The 18,632-nt window shown below is 41.1% G+C and overlaps 1 protein-coding gene across 4 annotated transcripts in view; it reads left to right on the forward strand.

Annotated features, from left to right (window-relative positions):
• RPRD2 (regulation of nuclear pre-mRNA domain containing 2) overlaps window positions 1–18,612 on the forward strand; it is a 102,317-nt gene extending 83,705 nt beyond the window's left edge. For 2 of the 4 annotated variants that reach the window (XM_088835729.1, XM_088835730.1), the window contains 5 exons: window positions 1,022–1,304; window positions 2,705–2,965; window positions 4,965–5,165; window positions 8,584–9,765; window positions 9,906–10,139. In XM_088835729.1, coding sequence (XP_088691855.1) covers window positions 1,022–1,304; window positions 2,705–2,965; window positions 4,965–5,165; window positions 8,584–9,765; window positions 9,906–9,994 — 2,016 coding nt within the window. In that variant the 3' untranslated portion in view covers window positions 9,995–10,139. Of the gene's footprint in view, window positions 1–1,021; window positions 1,305–2,704; window positions 2,966–4,964; window positions 5,166–8,583 lie in introns of all 4 variants that reach the window. The other 2 variants (XM_055403589.2, XM_055403590.2) reach the window with 1 other exon arrangement.
• Window positions 18,613–18,632: the final 20 nt, after the last annotated feature.

The following is an 18,632-nucleotide window of genomic DNA, read 5'->3' on the forward strand; positions in this document are numbered from 1 at the left end:
TTTAACAACAACAGTGGTACATCATATTGATTGTATGCACCTTTGAGGTGATGTGATGACAATTACACTTTACCTCTGTGGTCTTCCTCCCCATAACCCATAACCCCAGTCAAATCATGAGAAGAACATTAGACAAAGCTCAGTTAAGAGACCGTCTACAAAATACCTGACCAGTATTCTTCAAAACTTGTCAGGTCCATCAGAAACATGGAAAGGAACGTCTAGCAAACTATCACAAACAAGAGAAACCTAGGAGATATGACTGCTAAATTACAGGATCCTGGACTAGAAAAAGAACATCAGATAAAAACTGAGGAAACAGTCATAAAGTATGGACTTTAGTTAATAATAATGATCAAAATTGGTTTATTAATTGTAACAAATGTATCATACTAAGGTGTCAATAATCGGGAAAATTGGGAACTTCCCTGGTGGTCCAATGGTTTGGAGTCTGTGCTTCCACTCAGAGAGCATGGGTTTGATCCTTGGTTCAGAGAACTAGGATATCACATGCTGTGCGAATGGCCAAAAAAAGGGGGGGGCATTGGGTGTAGGATATATGGGAACTCTCTATTTTATCTTCACAGTAATTTTGTACACCTAAAACTTTTAAAAAATAAACAGTTTATTATTTTTTTTAAGTCAGTAGTGTTTGACCTCTCAAACTGCTTATCTATGGATATAATTTTTGTCTTCTTAGTCATTGTTGTATCTCCAGTGCCTGGAAGGTTGGCCAGCACATTTAGGCTCTTGATAAATATTGGTTGCCTGGAGGGATGGAAGAGAGCAAGGGAGGGTGAATTACAGATAACTTGCAAGTTTCTGCCTTGGATTACTGTGGATGGTAATAATGACTTAGGAAATAGAAGAAACAGAGATTGGAAACTGTTCCGTACTTGACAGATGATATGTTCTTGTTTTATACCAGTGATACAGTTAATAATAATGAAGAAATATGAGCAAGTCAGAATGGTAGCTTCTTGGTTACTTCTCAGAGGAGTAAACTTTTTTTCTCTTTTAGGCATATAAAACCTTCGCTAATCGAGTGAATAATTTAAAGAAAAAGCTGGATCAATTGAAGTCAACCCTTCCTGATCCTGAGGAATCACCAGTCCCTTCCCCAAGTGTGGATGCTCCCTCCCCGACTGGCTCTGAGTCCCCTTTCCAAGGAATGGGAGGTGAGGAATCCCGGTCACCAAACGCAGAGAGTGAGAAATCTGCCACACCTGAGCCTGCAACAGATAATCGCGACGTGGAAGACATGGACCTCTCAGATGTGGAAGACGATGGGTCAAAAATCATTGGTATGTCCTGTGTGATGAGTAGACCACTTGCTCCTTATCTGTTTTGCTTTCCCTACCAATAAATCTGTCACCGGCAGGTATCGGAAAGGTAGTTCAATCCTTACAAAATTAGAACACCAAGGTAGTAGTATTGTCTCTAGAGCAGTGGTCCAGGATTTGGTATGCCATGTAGATTAAGAATCTGTGCTGTTCAGAGAATTCTCCGGTGGTTCAGTGGTTAGGAATCTGCACTTCTGCTGCCGGGGACCCAGGGTCCAAAAAGCCACGTAGTGTGGCAGAAATAAAATACACACTGGATTCTAGAAACTTAGTGCCTTAAAAAAGAGTAAAAATATCTAATTAATAATTTATATTTATAACTTATTAAACTGAAAATATTTGGGGTGTATTGAGGTAAATCAGATATATTATTAAAATTAATTTTACCTGTTTCTTTTTTTTTTAATATAATTACCAGGAAATTTATACTTATATATGTATCTTGAATTGTATTTTTATTGAACAAGTACTGCTCTAGAGGGAGGGCCACTTACACTGAAATTCCTTATTCTCTGTCACTCTTGACCTTCAAGATTCCAAAGCCTCATTTTGTTAACCACACTTTCACAATTAACACAGTTAACCTGGATGGGTGAATTGTTTCTCTGGCATCTCCAGCTTTTATAATTATTTTTATTAGGCAGTTGACTTAGGTTGAATTTGATGCACTCTCCGTGTAGTACGTTGCCTTTAAAGTATTAAGAGAATTTTATTGCAGGAGTTATAACATTGCATTAGTGTCTGATTTTACCCCAAGTAGACCAATTTCAGGAAGCCAAAGTAAAGTACAATAACGTATGTACAGAGTTTCTGTCTCTTAGGAAGGTCTCAGGTTAACGGCAGAGAAAAGACAGGACCGTTGATGACATAAACATTACTGAAAAAACATAAATGTGTACCAAATAATAACATGCTTCCAGAAGTGTACAAATTCAATACACAGATACTAAGAATATGGAAGAAATCATTAAAAAGTAAAATAAAAGATGCTTTAGGGGAACTTCCCTGGTGGTCCAGTAGTTAAGAATTTGCCTTGCCATTCAAGGGATGTATGTTCGATTCCTGGTCAGGGAAGTAAAATCCCACATGTCTCAGGACATAAGCCTACATATCACAGCTAAGACCCAAAACAGCCAAATAAATAAATTAAAAAAACAAACAAACATGCATTTGGGAAATTCAGTTTAAGCAGATACTAAAGGTGGGAAGGTTCATGACTTTTAAAAAAAAAAACACATGAATGATTTTTCTCTAATTATAGTACATTTTAGGAAATATTAGGACATGTGATTCTGTATTGGAAGCAGAGTCTAGAAAGCAGTAGGATGCAATATCGTCTCTTTTCTTTCTTTTTTAAACAGTAGAGGACAGGAAGGAAAAACCTGTGGAGAAGTCAACTGTATCCACTGCCGTACCTACAAAGCCAACAGAAAGTATCTCAAAGGCCTCTTCATGTACTCCAGCACCTGTGACCATGACAGCAACCCCACCTCTTCCAAAGCCTGTGAATACGTCTCTTCTCTCCCCTACTCCAACATTGGCTTTGCCAAACCTAGCTAATGTGGATCTGGCAAAGATCAGTTCCATCCTTAGCAGCCTGACATCAGTCATGAAAAATACTGGTAAGTAGGCCTAGTAAAGAAAAGAAAAAGCTTGTTTCTATCTTTCTAATCGAACCATCAATCTGAGGGGTTTTTTTTTGTTTTCTAATTAAAAGTAATTTTTTAATTAAAAAATAAAAGTACAATACATGGTCACTATAGAAAAATTAGAAAATAAGTTAAAAGAATAAATATTCATAGTTCTGCCACCCCAAAGGAGCTCACTTTTGTTTATGTATGTGTGTGTGCATATATATGCGTGTTTTGGGAAGTAAAATATTTGCATTAATTTTTCTGTCAATAATTGAAGCATTGGGAGGGGAAATAGTTGAAATGTATTGCATATACAGTTGGTTCTCCATATTCATGAGTTCTGCAGCTGCAGGTTTCACATCCATGGATTCAACCAACCATGGATTGAAAATATTTGGGGGAAAATTTTTTTCAGGAAGTTGCAAAAAAACAAAACATGAACTTGCCCTGCCCTAGCAATTACTTACATAGCATTTACATTGTAATGTGTATTATAACTAAATCTAGAGATGATTTAAAGTATATGGAAGAATTAGGAGTTCTCTGGCAGTCCAGTGCTTAGGACTAGGCACTTTCACTTTCATGACCCAGGTTCAGTCCCTGATCAGGGAACTAAGATCCAGCAAGCCATGTGGCATGGTAAATAAGTATATACACACATAGGTACTGTATATAGAAGGATGCGCATAGGTTATATGCAAATACTATGTATTATATAAGGTACTAGAGCATCCGCAGATTCTGGTATATTCAGGGGTCCTGAAACCAGCCGCCCATTGATACTGAGGGACAACTATACTGTTTTGAAATCAGTTACTAAAAATTTAACTCTGTATCATGAACATATTTGTAAGTCATTAAATGTTCATCTACATCATCTGATAGCTATACAGCATTCAGTAATTTATGTAAGCCTTTATTATTAGACCATCTAATGTGTTTGCAGCTTTTCACTGTTGTAAAGAATATTTAAATGAACAACCTTGATGCTAAAAATGTATGCACAACCCTTCTTAAAAGGAATTTTAAATAGGACCTTTTTTTAATGGAAATCTTAATGAAAATATACAAAGTAGAGCCCCTGTATATACTCATCTTCAAGAGTATAAACACATGGCCAATCTCGTTTCTGCTGTGTCCTCTCCAATCTTGATTATTTTGATGAAAAGCCCAATTATTTCATTTCTTAATAAATAGTTAAATATTTATTTCTAAAAGATACTCAAAAAATCAACATATAAATGTTTTTAAGTTTTTTATAACTAAATCTCCAAAAGATGTACTATTTTGTGAACCAGCTATATGAAAGTTCCCATTGTTTCTCAATCTTTCTAACACAATTTAGTTTTATAACTTTGTCAAATTCAGTCTTAGAAAAAATTGTTTGTTGGAATCTGCATTTCTTTCATTAAAGATGTAAAAATTTATTTCATTTGTTTATCGGTAATTTTTTTTTATTAAATACCTGTTTATATTAAAAAATAAAAACTACTTTCTCTTTATATACCTTTTTTCCTGTTAAAAATTAACCCAGTGTTTCAAAATGTAAAAATGTAAAGATTGCTTGTATGAAAAGTCCATGTAAAAGGAAATAACTTATTTATCTCATAGAATTATGCAGTGACCAAGTGTGATCATAATTAACCAACAATATTTATTGAGCATTTACAGAAGTCTGATGTGTAGGTTTCATTTGGTAGAGAAAAAAGAAATAGATTCTCCAGTCTCTTTCTCCTGGGACTCTGAAAGCTAGTAAATACATATGAAAAGAAACTTGATATTTGTCTAATTTAATGGTGTTCCAAGTAGACAGGAGCAAGTCTTAATTTTCAGGTTTTTTCTTTGTATATGCAATGGACAACTAGTGGATCATGCACAGAAGAATTCCTATGAGACATTATCGGACTCAATTCGGTGACTGGAAAGTGTCGTGCGTTTAAAGGTCATTTTGAATTGCATATTCTTGAGTTGATCTTTCTGCCACCAGGGGTCAGTCCTGCATCAAGACCTTCTCCAGGAACTCCTACAAGCCCGAGCAACCTCACCAGTGGCCTGAAAACACCTGCACCTGCCACAACAACATCTCACAACCCTCTGGCAAATATCCTCTCGAAGGTGGAGATCACCCCAGAGAGCATTTTGTCTGCTCTTTCCAAAACCCAGACACAGTCAGCCCCTGCACTGCAAGGTAAACTGACATGTGCCAGAGGGATTTGAACTGTGAATGTTTGTCTCTGGCTTAATCCTGGATACCATTTCTGAGAAATCTAAAGCCATGAAATATATAATACAGTTAATTCATTATTCTCTTTATCATATATGACCTGTCATTTATAGAATTTTGAAATGCTGTAGTCTAATCCCCTCCTTGGGTGAGGAAATTTAGACTCAGTGAGGTGATGTGACCAGGTTAAGGTCACACATCGATCTTTTTTAGAGGAGCTGAGACTTTAAAAGCCAGATTTCTTGACTGGAGTACAGTATTCTTTCACTTATTTATCCCATACTTTTAGTATAGGTGAGTATGTGTGGAATTTTACATATTTTAATGTTAACTGAAACTAAAAACAATAAAAAAAGATCAGTCTCCTATCAGAAATCTTATAAGACATGATTATCTCCTTTTTTATGTCCAAATGGCCTCTATAGCTATTATACCTTTTTCTGTTTTCTGACTGCCTATTAAAAGTGAAAGTGTTAGTTGCTCAGTCATGTCCAACTCTTTGCAACCCCATGGACTGTAGCCCACTAGGTTCCTCCTTCCATGGGATTTCCCAGGCAAGAATACTGGAGTGGGTTGTCATTCCCTTCTCCCGGGGATCTTCCCAAACCAAGGATCAAACTCAAGTCTCCTGCATTGCAGGCAGATTCCCACCAGGGAAACCTACCCATTATCTCTTACCTTGTTTGAATCTCTCTATTCAGCTTTGCTAATTATGTTTTGTGCCTAAACCTGTCTGCTGCTTTCTCTTTTTTTTTTGCTTCTAACGTTTTTCATAAAGCTTACCTTGCTCTTTGTTCTCAGATGCTTCAAATGCCAGCCTGAGTGTAATTATGCAGTGAGTCGCAGCCTCCATGTAGTGATTTACTCTGCAGCAGTAGTTCTTAACCAGAAGTCTCCAGGGGACTTTGGCTGTGTCTGAAGACATTTTTGTTTGTCACAGCTGGGGTTGAGGTGGGGAGCTACTCCATTTGATGGGTAGAAGCCAGGGATGCTGCTTAATCCTGCAGTGCATAGGAGAACCCCAACAGCAAAGTATACAACCCAGAATGTCAGTGGTGCTGAGATCCCGCTTTATATGAATAGAGAGCAGCAGTACAGGTATCTGTTCATTTTCTTATTTCCTATACTTCTATAAGTGGATCCACCAAGCACTGTATTATAGTGAGCTTTGCCTTACAATATAAGAGAATTTTGTTACACGTGACTAAATACTACTAAATAATAATCCACACCTCTACATATTGGCACCAGCGAAAGAATTAGTGATAGTGCTGCAGTACAACTCACTCTACTGATTTCAGGGATAAGTAGTTTGAGAGATTGGCATGTTGATGATTTCTCCTTTCAGGTTTCTCTTGTATTATCATTTTGTAGTTACAGTAAAAACCTTGAACTCACTTGTATTTTAACTTCTTATATAGATACAATACATAGATCTTAAGAAGCTTTTTCTTTGAGCAGATTGTTAAAACAATATCATGTAGTCCTTCTAATCAGGCACAATTTGAACAGAACTAGGTGTGTTGTGACAGAATAAAAAGTGGGACTCTCAGAAAAAAAACTTTGTGGAGTAACAGGGCAGGGCAGTTCACCACCTTTGAGTTCCTCATGGAAAGTGGAATTCACCTTACCTTTTAAAAGGACTGTGTCTGACAGCTTTCTTCAGCGACCATAAAGGAAATCTCTTAGAATTTTGCTCTCAATGTCTCACCTACAGCCCTGTATCACCTACAGTGATATTTTCAGCACAAAAGAATGACTTCAGTGGGCAGACAACATAGTGTATGGTTTAAGATTGAGGTAAAGTAATATTTAGTGGTAAGAGAGTAATATTTCCCCTATTACCAGAAATCTGAGTAGTATCTATGTTAAGAAGATGGTCTCTTGAAGAATTCATTTCACAACATCTGAAAGATACGCTGAAATATCATTTTAAAATCATATGATATTATTTATCACTTTCAAGTGCTTCAAGACTTCTGATTTTGGTAAAAGCAGTTGCTGTTAAGAATAAAATCAAACTATTAAGAGGAAAGTTGTATAGCTAGGGAGATTTTTTAAAATTAAACACAGATATTTTTTCAGGAGGATAGCAATGGAAACAAACAATGGTTTAATTATTTGGATATTTTCAAATATTGGGTAATAATAAAAGCCATGCATCATTGTTTAGAAGTCAGTAGCCTTTCAAAATGCTGCAAAGATGGAACAACCTTAAAATTTTTAAGACCTTAAATCTCTTAGCAAATAAGGATAAAAATTGAAATTTTAAAGAAACAATAATTGAAATATCAAATGAAATATTATTTTCTTCCATATATCATTATGAAGGAACAGCTTTAGTATATAACTGAAAGCTATTAATTCAGGTGAAGTGTACGTAAAATTTTCATTTGTGATCAGAAATTGAGTAAATTTTTCAAAATATGATTGGATTTTAAAGAACAAACCTTCCATTATTTCTTAATTATTCCATTATCAAATATTTTTTCAAGAAAATTTTCTACAGGAGCAGTTTGTGTTGGTGGACTTCAGCCTGACTTTACCCCCAAAGAATTCTTTCTTGGTGCTCTGAGAATGTTTTGTCTGTCAGCAAGTAGAGTTGGATCTCATCAGTGTCAACATGTATAGACCAATAATCCTTGAATTTTCCAAGCTATAAGAAGGGGATTGGTGTGTCTTCTTGTCAAAGGATCAGTGTCCCCAAAGGTCTAGTTCTATAAGCTTTGTGGTATATATTTGTATATTTATTATTGCTATATTTTACAACTAAAAATTTTACAATCGAAGCCTTGTTTCCCCAAATATAACCCCAATCCAGCAAGATATGCTTCTTAAAAAAAGCATCACAGGTCACATAAGTCCCTGCAATTTGCATGTCGTTCTCTCTGTCCTAAGGATAACTGTACCTTAACTTATTAGAGACAGTTGCGGAATTTGGAAAGGAAGGATAGGGCAGAATATCTATTTGCGTTTAGAGAAACAATTCTGCAGACCAAACATTAAGAAATACTGGCTTAAAGTGTTATTTTACAGATAATTATGCCCCCTTTCTTTTCCTGCTTTGTCTTGTTTTAAACTCTGAGTGATTCTGACACTAAAATCTCCCTCTTCCTGTTGCCTTTTAGTTTTGCCATGTTGGCCTTGTTTCATGACTACTAGAAACATTTCAGTAGTTTGCTCTCCTTATATTGATAAATCAGACCAGTGTTTTCTGTGACATTTAGCCATTACTTGTTCGGTCTGAATTCCCTTTGATCTCATATTTTAATGTCTGTCTAGTTCCCACTGGAATGAATGAGAATATCTGATTAGCCTACATTGTTTTCATTGGAAAGTAGGGAGTTGTTGTTCTTAACTTCTCTAATCTTTGTTTCTACAGGCCTGTCATCTTTACTTCAGAGTGTTACTGGGAACCCAGTTCCATCCAGCGAAGCTACACCCCAGAGCACTTCAGCTTCCCCTGCTAACACCACAGTCTCTAGCATAAAAGGAAGAAACCTGCCCTCCAATACCCAGTCCTTTATTCCCAAAAGCTTCAACTATTCTCCTAATTCCTCAACTTCTGAAGTCTCGTCAACCTCAGCCAGCAAGGCCTCAATTGGGCAAAGCCCAGGGCTCCCAAGCACTACTTTCAAGCTCCCCTCCAACACTCTGGGGTTCACAGGTAACCACAATGCTAGCCCTGCTGCGCCACCTACTGAAGTTGCCATGTGCCAATCCTCAGAGGCCTCCAAGCCAAAGCTGGAGTCAGAGTCCACCTCCCCAAGCCTGGAAATGAAGATCCACAACTTCTTAAAAGGTAATCCTGGTTTCAGTGGCTTAAACTTAAACATCCCAATCCTGAGCAGTTTGGGATCCAGTGCTCCAGCAGAAAGCCATCCGTCAGATTTCCAGCGTGGCCCTACTAGCACATCAGTCGACAACATTGATGGAACCCCGGTACGAGATGAACGGAGTGGGACGCCCACTCAGGATGAGATGATGGACAAGCCAACATCCAGCAGTGTGGATACCATGTCCCTGCTTTCTAAGATCATTAGCCCTGGTTCCTCAACACCCAGCAGTACAAGATCACCACCCCCTGGGAGAGAGGAAAGCTTTCCCCGAGAGCTCTCCAGTTCTGTGTCTACGTTTCGGCCCTTTGGCTTGGGCAGTGACTCCCCCTATAAGCAGCCTTCCGATGGAATGGAGAGACCGTCTTCTCTGATGGACTCTTCACAGGAGAAGTTCTATCCAGATACTTCTTTCCAGGAAGATGAAGATTACCGAGATTTCGAGTATTCAGGGCCTCCACCATCTGCCATGATGAACCTAGAGAAGAAACCAGCCAAGTCTATCCTGAAATCAAGCAAGCTTTCTGATACCACTGAGTACCAGCCAATCCTGTCCAGTTACAGCCACAGGGGTCAAGAATTTGGGGTGAAGTCTGCCTTCCCTCCGTCTGTGAGGGCCCTCCTGGACTCTAGTGAGAACTGTGACCGGCTTTCGTCTTCCCCTGGGCTGTTCAGTGCCTTCGGCATCAGAGGGAGTGAAGCAGGGTCTGACCGGTCGCCATCACCGAGTAAGAATGATTCATTTTTCACCCCTGACTCCAACCACAGTAGCTTGTCTCAGTCGACCACGGGGCATCTCACTGTGCCGCAGAAGCAGTACCCAGACTCTCCTCACCCAGTCCCACATCGGTCCCTTTTCTCTCCGCAGAATACCCTTGCTGCTCCCACGGGCCACCCACCCACGTCAGGCGTGGAGAAAGCCCTGGCCTCTACCATTTCCACCACGTCGACAATTGAGTTTAAGAATATGCTTAAGAATGCCTCACGAAAGCCCTCAGATGATAAACATTTTGGCCAGGCCCCCAACAAGGGCACTTCAAGCGATGGTGTCAGCCTGTCAAACCTCGCCCAGCTCAGCTTGACAGCCGCTGATCAGCAGCAGCAGGAAGAGCACTATAGGATAGAGACTCGTGTCTCCTCCTCCTGCCTGGACTTGCCTGACAGCACCGAAGAGAAGGGGGCCCCCATAGAAACCTTGGGCTATCATAACGCATCCAATAGGAGGCTGTCAGGGGAGCCCATACAGACTGTAGAGTCCATCCGAGTCCCTGGGAAGGGAAATAGAGGACATGGGCGTGAGGCTTCAAGGGTGGGTTGGTTTGATCTGAGCACGTCAGGTGGCTCCTTTGACAATGGCCCCTCAAGTGCCTCTGAGTTGGCATCCCTTGGGGGTGGGGGCAGCGGAGGCCTCACTGGCTTTAAAACAGCACCATACAAAGAACGAGCACCCCAATTTCAGGAAAGTGTCGGCAGCTTCCGTTCCAACAGTTTCAACTCAACATTTGAGCATCATCTCCCCCCATCCCCCTTGGATCATGGGACACCCTTCCAGAGAGAGCCAGTGGGGCCATCATCTGCCCCGCCCGCCCCTCCTAAGGATCATGGTGGTATCTTCTCTCGAGATGCACCTACTCATCTACCCTCTGTGGATCTTTCGAACCCCTTCGCAAAGGAGGCAGCCCTGGCCCACGCTGCCCCACCTCCTGGGGAGCACGGCGGAGTTCCTTTCCCCACCCCACCCCCTCCTCCACCCCCCGGGGAACATAGCAGCAGTGGCGGGAGTGGCGTCCCTTTTTCTGCTCCTCCTCCTCCACCTCCTGGTGACCACTCTGGGGTTGTACCCTTCCCAGCCCCACCACTGGCAGAGCACGGAGTGGCGGGGGCCGTGGCAGTATTTCCCAAGGACCATAGTTCCCTCCTTCAGGGGACCCTGGCTGATCATTTCGGGGTGCTCCCAGGACCCAGGGACCATGGGGGCCCCACCCAGCGGGACCTCAACGGCCCCGGCCTTAGCCGTGTACGCGAGAGCCTGAGCCTGCCTTCCCATTCTTTGGAGCACTTGGGCCCAGCCCATGGAGGAGGTGGGGGAGGCGGCAGCAGCAGCAGTGGCCCCCCCTTGGGTCCCTCACACAGAGACGCCATCAACCGGAGTGGTATGATCTTGCGGAGTCCCCGGCCAGACTTCCGGCCTAGGGAGCCTTTTCTCAGCAGAGACCCTTTCCACAGTTTAAAGAGACCCAGGCCACCTTTCGCTAGGGGCCCTCCGTTCTTTGCACCAAAACGCCCATTCTTCCCTCCCAGGTACTGATGGAAACTAAGGGAAAGGCATTTGAACAGTAGAGAGCATTGGAAGTAGGAGTTTGGTTTATTATCATTGTTTTTATTTGTTTTCCCTCCTTTGATCTATTTTTTCTTTTTTTATTATGACAAAGGACCTCCCTTCCAAATTGAAAAGTTATATATGCTTACATTTCACTATTCCATCCAGTCCTCCCTCCCACTGCACTTATACCTACCTTTTCCAAGATATTTGTATTTTAAGGGGGTGGGGGGCAAAGAAACACAACTAAAGCCACTTCATTTGGCTGGGGGTTTGAAGGGTGGGGAGGAAAACAAATCTTATTTTACCCCATCTTTTGAAGAGTATTAACTACATTTGAAATAAAACTTCCATCAGTACAGATAATACCATGTGCAATGTTGGGATGTTATTTGGGGCTTGGCTTCTCAAGTAGTCAATGAAAGGATTCTTGTCCCCTTCTCTCTCCAGCTCAGTTTACTGCTGTAACCAGTGTGGCTGTCTTCCCTGTGTGCTCTGTGGCCTGCTGACAGCCACGAGATGTTGCAGGGGAGGAAATGTGGGAGACCTTGGGCCTGTCAAGTTATTTGGGGGGTTTCTTTTGTTTTGTTTTAAAAGGAGTATTGAAGTTGAGTTCTTGACCTTTCTCCCAAAGTCTAAGCCTTTGTTTTTTAATTCAGCCTCTTCTGAAGTACTATTAGGCAGCAACTTTGAGGAAATACAGACCTCATTTTATCCTAGTAAAGAACTGTCTTCCTTTGAGTAGAAGAAAGGGGGCCAGGTATATTATAATTAAAAGAATAATTGTAATTATTCTCACTCTCTGCAGTACAGAGGGTGAGAGAAAGGCGCCATTGATGGTGTGAGCTGACCTGGCCATCTGTCATAAACATATTTCTGAGGTGGTTTAACACATCAGGCATCAAGCTCTTGCTTCTTGCTTTTTTTTTTCTTTCTTGACTTTTTCTCCCTCAGTTTTTTCATCTACGTTTCTAGTCTAGCCAGAAAGTCACTGTAGTTGACAGTAGATACAGAGGTGCAACTGAAACATTCTCAGATACTATCCCAGTATTTTTTTAAGTAGACATTTTTACCATGGTGCCTCCCTAATGTTGTGACATTTGTTGGTAGTTGTCACCAAAAGTTAACTGTGGGGAAAGGGAAATATTTGTCTTTATCTTTCTTTTACCCTTGACCTAGTCCTGTATTCTACCCCTCTTCTTGGTATTCTGAAGGAGGAAGTTCAGTCGCATCTTTCTTTATACCTCTTTAGCTCTGTCTTAGTGACAAATGGATGTTATACCTATCCTTGCAGACAAACAGGAGGACCTGATTAAGTTTACCCCACTCTATGGATAGCGACCTGTCACATTTCAAGGCTCAAACCTTATCCTCACCTCCCACTCTCAGAAAATGTTTATGCCCTTAGTCATTTTACATGAAAAAAAAAAAAGTGCTTTTTTTCTCCCTGAACTGAAAGGCTCCTTATTTGTATTTCTACAGCTAGTACAGGGAAAAGACAATCGCTGCGCTTTGAGTGTTTAGGGACACTGAAAAGCAAATGTTGCTTTACTCCATTTTTTAATTTAGTGTGTTACCCTAAAGTACACACTGGTAATCTCCAGCCAGATGAGTAAAAGACTATAAAAGGAAATCCTAGCAAGTTTCATATTTTCTGCCAAGTTAGTGTAGAAGTAACTGTAGGAAGTATGGGGGTTGCTTTGGATTCTCCCAGTGAAGTTTTACAGATGGGAGAGTGTGGGCAAGGTAGTGACAGAAGATGATGCTTTGTCTCCAAATAAGCTTGCTTTGCAGGTAAAAGAGCAGCTCAAACCAGGTGTGCATCATAGTTGGGGAGTTTTTGTGTAATTTAGTCCATGTTATTTTTTGGGCTTTCCATGTTTTCTGTGGTTAGGATCTTGCAAGTCCTCCACCTTCTTAATGCATTTCTGGTCTTAAGCCAGCTGTTCTTTCTTTGACCTTCTCAAGCCTCTCTGCCCTGTAGCTCTCCCTGCAAAAAAATGCATGATACCATGACCTTGTAAGTGGGATGGGGTATATAGTGTAGCAAAGCAAAGAAACAATACTTTATACTGAGTCCTAAGACATTTGTTTAGAGAAAAGTATAAGAGAGTGTGAGGGTGGGGTGGGGGGAGGTAAAGGGAGAAAGTTTTAACTCAAAACTGAAATAGATTTTTTTCTTTTGCAGAAAATTAAGTGGGATGTTTTTCATTCTAGAATAAAAGAATGTGAATTCTTTCTGCTGCTCTCGATTAATCTGAAAGTAGTGTTTACTTGAAAAGGCTCTCTGATTTTATCAGAAAATGGGGGGTTGGTCAGCAAAGTGGTTTCCTGAATGTTGGGGCAGGTTAATTGTCCTCAGCAGCATGATAGCTAGCCCATGAAAGGGAAGACCTTGTACAGTTTTAAAAGATGGACTTTAAGGGTTGGGTTTCTGTGGCATGTGTTTTGTTTTTTTAAGCCACAGAATCCATTTGTTTCAGGATGGAAAGGATTTGTATGTAACTGTCGCCTGTCTGCTAACATTAAGGACGTCTGCCTACAGCAGTCAGTGAAGACGACGGTGTGTGTATATATGTGATATAGTGAAACCAGACAGTTCTGGTATTCATAACATGAAACAAAGGGGTTTTATTCTTTCTGTGTCTGTGATTTAAAACTCCGTGCCCATGCTCTGACTTTTGTATTTCAACCTCAGAACAAGATTTTTTTTTTTTTCGAAGCATAGCGTAGTGTGTCTTGACAAGGACATAATTCAGTATGCAAACATAATGCGAAGTTGTTACTAAGGTTCTTGGTGCTCACTGTAAAATCACAGAATCAGTGGGTGGGGCATGAGTACACTGGTACCACTTAAAATTCAATGATACAATATCAGAAATTGAGTCCTTAAATATTCTGTAAAAGTTTACTCTTCAGTCAGCTTAGATTCAACCTCTATCCCTGCTCCCATTTGCCCTCCCAAATTTTGTTGAGAATAAATAGAATTTGGTTTGTTTCCAGGGAGGGTAAAATTATAAGAGAATAGGCCTTTCATCCTTTCCAGTCCCAGGAATACAATGTTTGTGATGTATATGGTACAGCAAACCTATCTAGATAATGTGAATATGCTAAAACTCCTAATTGCAGAATATTCACTATCAGTCCTGAAGTTACTGGTTCATGCAGAAGTAAGCTTCAGCTGTTACTGTTTTGAAGCCGCTGTAAATTACTGCTTTTTCTCCTTTCTGCCTCCCCTCCTTCCCCCCCCTTTTTTTGAATGGGCTGGGGTGCCTGTTAAGATTTAAATTAGATATGTTGGATTGATATTCTCACGTGTTCAGTGTGGAAAACGAAACAAGTACATGCTTCAGAGGCAACAGCAATGAAATCCTTTTGAAATGTGTATTAATATCATTTAATAAAATAACTAGTTCTAAAGGTTTGACATTTTTCTTTGAGATTTGGGGCTTTGACCAAGGGCCCCTGGCTTCTCTGGTGAGTGCAAATAGGAGGGAACTTCTCCAGAAGCTGAAACTGCTGCTTTGTGGAACAGGCCTATTGTTGGAAAGACCTAAACTTTCTCCAGCAAAGACCCTACATGACTGTCCAGGGCTGAAGGTGAAACCAGCTACAGGAATGCAGGAAGAAAAGCCTGAATATATCTCTGAAGATACAGTTGTATTTGCTTTTGGTCTAAACGTGCAAGGAGGGTAGAGGGGCTGGTGTGTGCACACCTGCACAGGTCTGAGGCAAACACGCCAGAGACCCCCCATCTCAAGCCTGCCTTGCGACCGCTTGCGCTTTCCTCTCTTTCAGCCATTCCTTTTTTTTTTTTTTAATCTCTTTGCCCCCAATATTATGTTTTTGTTTTCCTGTTTAATAAAGTATGGTTTCCTTTGTTGTGTGGTTGACTTTTCCCCTCTCTGATCTTGTCCAGCTGTCCCCTTTGACTTCTGCACTCAGTGTCACTGAAGGCATTCTGAGCTTCTTAAGATCTTTATGGCCTTGTGGGTTTTGTTTGGTCCTTTATTGCAGTTCAGTTTTGGAAAGGGACAACGGGTGGGGCAAGATCAAGATGTTCAGGGAGTGGTTGGTAATGAAGTGGGTATACCGTATAGATGATAATTTTGTACGTCTCCAAAAAAATTGTACGGTTGTGAGCAAAACAGTTTTAAAGCAAATATAAAATTGGGGTAGTGGCAGTTGGGATCCTTCTGGCCAGTTCTTTGCCCACATCTACCCTTCTCGCATACTGCCAGTCACAGAAGCCACACTGAACTCCTCTCTCACCCCATCCCTTTTCATGACCCAGTAAGGCTTAATAAACGGAATGTTGGCTAAAGGGGTAGAGAGAGTCATTGCATCTAGACCAGGCCTGGATCCCTGGCAGGGTAGAAGGCCCTAAATAGCAGCCTTGAATATGTGAAACTGCACACGTGTCACCAGACGCTTCAGAAATAGCGCAGTCTAGGAACACACCCAACAGGTAGGGGTGTACACTGTACTGGCCGCTTCTGGAATCCGGCTCACCCTAACTTCCTGGTCCCCACTTGGGGCCTTGACTTGCCACCTGATTCCTGTCCCCATCCCAAGGAAGCAACAGCTTTTAGAACTCATTGGCCTTTCTGGGCATGTTGAAAATGCACAACTTCCACAAAATTGTTTTATTTGGGCCAATATAGTATAGAAGGAATGAGTCGCCCCTCGTGTATGTAGACAGTATGTTTAAGGGTATGGCGGCGTTACTCATACTTGATGATGAGTAAACTGTATAGGCAAGTCCAGTCAGCTGCTGTTCACAGTTGCTGAGTAATAACTCATTGAGGTTGCAAGAGGGACACCCCTGAGATGGCTCTTAAGTAAACATCCTGTTATCCCCCCATGTAGAAGTAGAAGCACATAGTGCTTTAAAGGGAAGGAGCAAGTGCCATGTAAAATAAATTATTTCTGACAAACTGGGCAGGGGGAGGACAGAGGAAACAATACTTAGTTACAAATTTGAGGGGAACCAGATAAGGCAGAGATCTACTTGGAAACTGATAATTGCAGTTACCTTATGGTTCCATTTTTTACCCCCCTATCCTTTTCCTTTATCACTGTGGCAGGAGTCAAAAGTTGAGAACACATGTGGGTGGAGGGGCTAGTGAGCAGTGCCAACAGAGGAAACAAACACAGGCTGCGGTTTTTTTGTGTTTGACTCAAAAGGGTGGTGACTAACCCAGCACACCCTGGACCTGCTGGGGTTCTTAGCAAATTAGATATTCCAACATTCCTTCCTTTCCCTTCCCCATTGGATCCCTTTCTTGAGAGTTAAGTCCTTTGTCACTTAATTTGTGGGAAGGAGGAGATAAGACTTGAAACTTCCTACATTTTTCTTGGGGTGTTTCAGTTGGAATGGGTAGAAAGGAGATGGGCAATATCTAGTTTGGTTTCTTCCTTCCCTGGCTAGAAATCCTTCGCACCTACATAAGGCAATACTCAAGGTCTCATGTTTTCTAGGTGGCCAATCGTTGCCAAGGACACTGGAGATTAGTAAAGTATTAAGTTGGAATCTTGGATTTTGGGTAGTGGGCCATAGTTGTATACTTGTACAGATAATAACCTAGGACCTTCCTTCAGGGTACTTAGGTCTTTGTTTTTGTTACTTTATTTCAGCATCAAACTTAAGTTGACGCTGGCTCCTGTGTTTGGGAGACTTCATATTTTCTTGAACTGACCAACCAGGGTCATTTAAAAGGCATGGTGGTGGCCGTATTTCTCTTGTACAAACTCAAGAAATGTCTTGGGAAAGGACAAACTTAGTAGAGAATTTTTAGGGGAGCCAAAGGTTTTGTTTTCAATTTATCCCCATGCTCTGGCTAGGATGTTTCCCCCTCAATTTACTCAGCGAAGTTGGCTGGACTATCTCTTTTTAGTATATTTAAAGCAAAGTTAAAGTTTGGCCCCATCCTAGATCTTTATTACTAAGGGGGGAAAGAAATTTTTTTAACCTAACCTCCCCACAGTACCTACTGTAGCTTTAGCCACTCAGCTAGTTCTTTGGGCCTCAAAACCATTTGGTGGCAATGACATAAACCTTTCTTATATTTTACCTTCTTATATTTCTCCTTTTTCCCTCCAATATCTCTTCCACCGCTTTGGTGTAGGGAAATTTTGCTTCTAAGAATGAAGATTTGGAAGTATGTGTTGCTCCTGATAACAAGAGGGAAATGTACTGTACTTTCCATGGAGAGAATTCTTATAAACAGTTAAAGATGATAAAAACAATACCTCCTCAACCAAAGCTGTAACTAACAGGATGTCTATTCTAGGAGTAAAGCTGAGAGTTTCTCAAAATTGATTCAGGGTCTAGTGTACCCTTTTCTGAGGAATTCTTTCCCCTAGAGTTCTATGAAACCTGGCATTACTTCCTAAACTCTTTCCTTAACCTTAGACTGGTAGAGGTTATTTGCTAAGATGCCTCTTTGCCTCTTTTCTTGGCTTTTTATTACTTTCTCTCCACCCTGTTAAAGGCCTCTTAGGGCCCAAAGGCTCGTAGTGCTGTACCCTGGAGAGAAAAAAAAGAGATGAGCTACCAAACATGATGCATGGTGATTATCCTGGTCCCTCTGAGACAGCATAACATGTTATAACACTGGTCCTGCATTCAGATGGAGTGGGGCTTGACTTCTTTGAGAGTCATTTTCAACGTTTTAAAGGGACTGTAAGAAGAACTACTTGTTGGGGGTTTCGGAATTCAGTGAGTTAGTGAAGCATGGCACTTGGCACACAGTGGTTGCTCAGTAATATTCTGGTGGAAGGGAGGAGCAATTTTAGCAACAGACATTTCCCCAGCAGGCTAACTGGCTAAAATTCTGAGGCTGAGACGTGCTAGTCACAGATCAGAAATTGTGCAGACCCAATGTGGACGTTCACTAGCTTACTCTTGCCTGCTGGCTTGCTGGCTCGCTTGTGACACAGGGAGGAATGGAATAACATGAAATTCCTTCCTCCACTGCAAACCAGGTCACATAAGTGATGATGTAGCAGTTGATTGATTGGCATCCCCTAGCACCCAGGTCAGTGCATCGCTCATAGGAAGTAGTACATGTTTGAGGGATGAGTGCAGGCAGCTACTGTAACTGTAATTAATCTACTTATCCCACCATCCCTCTACTATCCTCCCAAAGCAGAATGATTAAAGGTGTGTGTCAGTATACAAGTCCTATGGGGTTTCAAGTCAGTACAGTGATCTGTATATTCTTAAATATTTACAGAGCAGCTACCATTTTGTTGGCATGCAGTGTAACACTT

The sequence above is a fragment of the Moschus berezovskii genome, chromosome 4, assembly GCF_049115385.1.
Source record: "Moschus berezovskii isolate FMDL1 chromosome 4, NW_MosBer_1.0, whole genome shotgun sequence".
NCBI classification, from domain to species: Eukaryota; Metazoa; Chordata; class Mammalia; order Artiodactyla; family Moschidae; genus Moschus; species Moschus berezovskii.